Here is a 6,039-nt window from a genome sequence, read left to right as displayed (position 1 = left end):
ATGTATTTCGATCTTTCAAATGTTTTGTTTGTCAAAAGTTGCACAATTTTGTGCAAAAACAGAAGATTGCAAAGTAGAACAGTTCAACTCATGTGTAACTTCAAATAAATACAGAGAAGGTAACTTTATATTTGTTTAAGTTATTTTGTGGCAGGTATATTGTGTGATGAATTTAGAGGTCCCAACTCAATGCCCTCATGAAATATCTGCAGACTGGATCGGCCACAGTCTTCACGCTGAACCTCAAGCCCAGCATCCCAGGCTTTTAAAATTCCTTTTGGACCTGTAAGGTTCTATACCACAAAGGAAAGTTTGGGATTGAGTTTGATGTTTACTGCTCTAAGGGAGAAATAAAAAAAAAATGGGGGGGGGGGGGTTTAATTTACCTTTACCTTTACCTATCCTGTATTTGCCACCTCTATCAGATGAACCACTGGCACTGTTGTTCTTTGTCAGTGTGAATTTAACTATTTAAAATCCATGAATTGTCACTTCATATTGTACATAACGTGACGGTACCCAAATTGCACCTATTTTGACAGTTTTTTCACCTACGTTTATTTATGATCAAGAAATAAATGTCCTTAAGGTGTTTATTTTGTAGCCCTGTCCTTCTTTATTGTATAGGTACACCAATTTAATGTTTAATCCATATTGAGTCATACACAAATGGGTTTGAATCAACCTCCAAACTATCCATGATTCTGTAATGAGGAGTACCCAAATTGCATCCATGCTTAAATTCACATCGTCAAAAGTCTAATAACCGAGCTTTTGTTTAAATTCTTCAAATATTTTGACCAATTGGATATTAGTCCATGCTCCCTCTTCATATTTTACGAAATGGATACTTATAATATATTGTATTTGCTAATTTTAAAAAGATGACGTTTTGATGACGTCGCATGATGACGTTTTTTGTACATTTTGCTTTTTCAGTAAACAGTCCATCTGTTGATGAATACTGTGACCGTTTTGTGTATATCTAAATATGTTTAACTATGTTGAAAGACGTGCATAGTATCAAATCATAAAAATACAAATTGTTTAGTCTCTAGGAAATCTTGTAAGATTTTCGTTGCTATTTTTTCTAAATAGGTGCAATTTGGGTACTCGGTGCAATTTGGGTACCCTTACGTTATACACGATCACAATAAAAACGGTGCACTGATAAAAATCGGTTAGTTAAAAATTTATAGAACCAATACTTTGTACACTGTACATATCCCACCAACAATTTATCTACACAGTTAATACAGTTCTCATTTCTACTAATCCTTTATATTTCCATATCACAGGCATTTTGTTCACTATTCTAACAATGAAGAACGCTTTTGATGTAGGCTAAAGCATAATCCAGCACTAATTTTCTCAATGTGTACGTGTTGTTGATTTGTTAAGAAATGAAACTTTGAGCAGTCAACAATTAATTGTAGCAAGTTGTTATTACTCTGAAATAATTCATCAAATAGAATTCCACTAGCAATGTCTTGAATATAACATCTGAGTTTGTCGATAAACAGAGACCTTACTACCTCCAATACTTTGCACTTGATTATAAAATGTTCACGATCTTCAGGTTCATGCTTACATAGTTGACAAATTGGACTAACGGATTGCCTGCTAAATTTAGCTCTGTCTTGTTGAAGTGTGTATGTTCCACAAGCAAGTTTGGATTTTATATTACAACGTTTGACAGCAAACGGCTCAGCTCCCCCGCTAAACCAAATGTTATGAGTTTTGCCAATAATTGTAGCCTCAATGTTAAGTAAATTTAGGGTTGATTTATCTTTGGCTTCAGTTTTTAGTTTGTCCAGCCAGAAAAAATTAACAACTTTCGATACCAGTTTTTTCCATTTATATTTACATGGAGGATTGACTAATAATTCATGAGGAGATGGTAGCTCATATTTGTCAGTAAGTTCAACAATTCTTATAAACCAACTCTTAAAGTCCTTGCTTTTGATAGCTAATTGTCTATTGGCAATATTATATTCCACAGAGTTTTTATTCGCAACAATGTTCATAAAAGTACATAGCATTCGTTTGTGAACAACAGCTTCAATTGGGATCTGACCTAGTAGCAATAGAGTACCAGTATTAGCAGTTCTTTCTGGTAGGTGCTGTATTTGCTTCATAAGTTTTATGAAATAAGTACTAAGGTTTTTAATATCTTTTGCTGACAAACAAATCACATCCAATCCATACACTAACCTTGGAATTACATAACAGTTAATGAGATGAAGAGACACTTTTGGATTTATACCATTAAGGCCATGGAGGCCAGCACCCATTAGAGCATAGACAGTTTTGCGTGCAGTTTGAATTCTGTCGGGTACAACTTCTTTTGTGCCAGTTTTTGACCCATTATCTCGCTTAATTCCCAGATGAGTTGCTGTATCCGGAGTTTTCAGAGTTTGACCATTGATATTCCAGCTGTGAGTTTCATTGCGTTTTCTTTGAAGAACACATGATTTTTGACTACTAATAATGTATCTTTGTTTATTTGCATGAAACATTTGGATATCGAGCATAGATTGCAATTCGAACGGATCATTTGAGACAAGGGTCACGTCATCTGCTACCGTTGGGACTCCACAATAAACTGAGCCTATACGTGCACCTAGTTGTTCAGTTTCATAAATTTTTAATAAAGAGTTAATAAATATTTTGTATGCAGCAGGGGACCATACACCACCCTGTCTAACCCCTAATAATTTTTTAAGGGATGCGTATTTTAGAAAAGGGGTCTCATTGGGGGTAGTGGCCCAAGACCACAATTAATGACCCCGCTTTTCGTTGTTCACGAATATAGTTCCCCTTACATGCCTTAATTATAGTGTATTTTTTCTTTATTTTTTTTCTTTGCCTTTTTCATTCATTTGTTAGTTTTTATGGGGTGGAAATGAAAGAAGAGAGGTGAAATAACTTTTTGTTGAAGGTATTTTAACTTATTTTAATATGGAAAGAGTGATTAGGTCAAGTGCAAAAAGGTAATATTTACAGTTTTCGGAACATCTCTTGACTTGTCCATAGGGGTATGGATGTGTATTGGCTAAATTTGTAAGTTACATCAGAGCAATCTTTCTGAATTTTGGATATGCTTTTGGACTAGTCATGCTAGTACTACACATTACACACACAAAAAATTTGACAAAAAGATAAGGTGCATTTTTTTTAATGAGACAAAAAGTTATAAAGAACTAATAGAGGAATTAATTGTGGTCTGTGGCCTAGTCTGAGATAACTCTGACACTGTCTAAATATAAGAAAATGAAGAGTGGCCCATAGATGAAACTTACATAAATGAAGAGATTAATATATAAATAAAAAATAAACAAATTGATACCCATTTGATATATAAATTCCAAGGCCTTTAGTCATGTTAGTCAGCACCAGAAGGGACAAAACAGCGCATCTATTTTGGACGGGCAAATATTCACTTTTTGATATGGGACAAGCTCTGACGTCCCACAGCCCCAGCTTGTTTGGCAAAAAAGCGGTTGGACGTCAGAGTAATCTCAAACTAATTGGGGGATTCTGATCCTGTCTTCAGCTTACTGTTTTGTCAGATTCCCCTATCCCGCTTACACTATGTACACCATCTTCGCTAACCAAGGATAACAATCCACTCCCCTTTTCATCACCCTTGGCAGATAAAGCCAACATTTATGAAAACAATGTTGCACCATCTATTGCAAAATTCAAGTCATACCAATTCGGAATACATAATAAAAATTTATTCTTGACCAATGGTAGCACTTGAACTCTTCAATTTGGAGGTAAAAACACGGTAGTGTCTAGATTCTACACACTTGGTGAAAAAAAATATATGTCAACATTCATGCATTTGTGCATGAAACATACACAGGAACTTCTACTTATTAATTAAAAACATTCAAGTTGTCACTAAATATAGTCGTATGTTTATAGAATGTAAAGATTTGTTGCACAATAAACACATGGCAATTGTTTACAAACACTTTTTACATTTTCACATGATCATGTTACAGGCACTTTTTGATTGGATGCAGCGAGTTTCCACTGCAACCAATAAAAATCCTTACCTTGTGTCTCCAAAATTTTATTTTAATCTGCCCAAGGGTGAAGAGAATGGGAGTGGATTGTAACCCTTGGCTAGCGAAGATGTATTTACATAAGCAATTCTCATTTTTTTGTAATTTCCCTTGTCCCCTGGACTTGGTTTCCCATTTTCACGGCACAATGATTTACCCTTAACATATCATGCTTACAAAAAATCGTCAATCCTGCGTCACATTTAGACCCCAATGAGACCCACAGAAAAGGAGTCAAGAAGAAATCTTTAATTTCACAGTATTGTGCATTAGATTTGTAAGATCTTACACCACATTTATTATGTGTCAGAAACCTATTTTATGTCAAAAACAATAAATTCTACAGCAACTGTGATTATAATTGGATATACATCATGTACATGTAACATTCAAAACTGTTCAAGCATAAAACCGACTGTCAGTATGGTCGGCTTAGATTAACATATTACAATGACTTTTATCTGAGGAGGTTGCGTAATTAATCAGCTGTTTTGTTTTATTTTCATGTCTTACAAGTCAATCAATTGTGCTATTCTGTAATTAACAGAAGATTTATTATATATATTTATTGAAATAAAAAAGGTAGAAAGACAATGGTAATGTAATCTCACTTCTCCAAGAAATTGACCACAGTAAGGCACTTCTCCTTAATCACTCTAGATTGGGCCCTGATTGAAGTACACATGTATAACTATAATTGAAATGCTAAAAAACAGCACCCTAAATAACAGTCCTTAAATTGACTTTTATTCAGTAATTTATTTGTACTCTATTTTACCAGATACATGTAGCTGATGCACACAGTGACAGCATTAATATATAAACATTCATCATCCACTAAGCAGTCTGTGATTTTAGATGTCTACTGCTGGTTCTGCTACGGGAGAGGTACGTGTTGGTTTTAGTAAATTATAAACTTATATATGAACAATATATGAAAAAGTAGATGTGGTATGATTGCCAATGAGAGTATGAGACAACTATTCACAAAAGACCAAAATAACACAAACATTAACAACTATAGGTCCGCGTTCTGTCTTCAGCAATGAGCAAAGCCCATACCGCATAGTCAGCTATAAAAGGCCCCGATAAGTCAATGTAAAACAATGATGAATATGATCGTGATGATTTAAAAACATCTAAATAGAAAATTAGAAATATAGCTATCTGTCATTCTGTATTTGACTAAATGTGGAAAACAGACATCATATGGCTTAAAATGATTGTTTATATGTAGTTTTGTCTTGCCTTGAAGATGTGACAAAGATTAAACTTGTGTGTGCAATTACCATCCACACTTACACTTTGTTAAATTTGTGAATATGGTCAGTTTACAATGTATAATTGTTAACTAGAAAAAGTTATAATTGGGATAAAAGTGCTTTCATTTGCCTTATCTTGAAATGAAATGAAATTAAAATTATTATTTAAACACATATATATATATATATATGTAACACTCAGAAACGTGTCCTTCCCCCCAAACGTGTCCGATTCCCCCAAACGTCTCCACATGACGTCACTGAACAACAAAAAAGATGCTAAAGGGCGCCAAAGCATGTCATTTTTGTAGACTCCCAAACGTGTCCAATTTTTTCAAATACCGCTCAAACGTGTCCAATTCCCCAAACGTGTCCATTATTTGGTTATTGCTATCTCATTAACGTATACTAATTTTACCATTCATTACTGAAAAGTATAGATAAAGTATTTAGTACTTTTTTAAGCCACTAGTATAAAGTGGGTAAAAGTATGAGCGTAATTTCGGCTATGTTTCATTCTTAAAAATTGTAAGCAAACATGTTTAGTAAAACTGTACAGATACCTGGTTAAAAATGTCCCTTTGTCTATGCGCCATACAACTTTTCTCTTTAATTATCTAAAAATGCATGAAATACTGGCAACTGGACAATACGCAATCAACAATCTAAAATTAATTTATTCCGTACAAATGTTAAAACAT

The 6,039-nt window shown here is 34.0% G+C and overlaps 1 protein-coding gene across 3 annotated transcripts in view; it reads left to right on the top strand.

Moving 5' to 3' along the window:
- The window catches only part of LOC134693457 (DIS3-like exonuclease 2), a 49,503-nt gene continuing 43,464 nt past the window's right edge, over nt 1–6,039 (top strand). For 2 of the 3 annotated variants that reach the window (XM_063554287.1, XM_063554286.1), the window contains exons 1-2: nt 1–119; nt 4,858–4,970. In XM_063554287.1, the coding sequence (XP_063410357.1) occupies nt 4,935–4,970 (36 nt within the window). In that variant the 5' untranslated portion in view covers nt 1–119; nt 4,858–4,934. The remainder of the gene's footprint in view (nt 120–4,857; nt 4,971–6,039) is intronic. The other variant, XM_063554288.1, reaches the window with a different exon arrangement.

This window comes from Mytilus trossulus, chromosome 12, assembly GCF_036588685.1.
Source record: "Mytilus trossulus isolate FHL-02 chromosome 12, PNRI_Mtr1.1.1.hap1, whole genome shotgun sequence".
Lineage (NCBI taxonomy): Eukaryota > Metazoa > Mollusca > Bivalvia > Mytilida > Mytilidae > Mytilus > Mytilus trossulus.
Note: the sequence above shows the minus strand (reverse complement) of the source record. Positions and strands in the feature narration are given on the sequence as shown.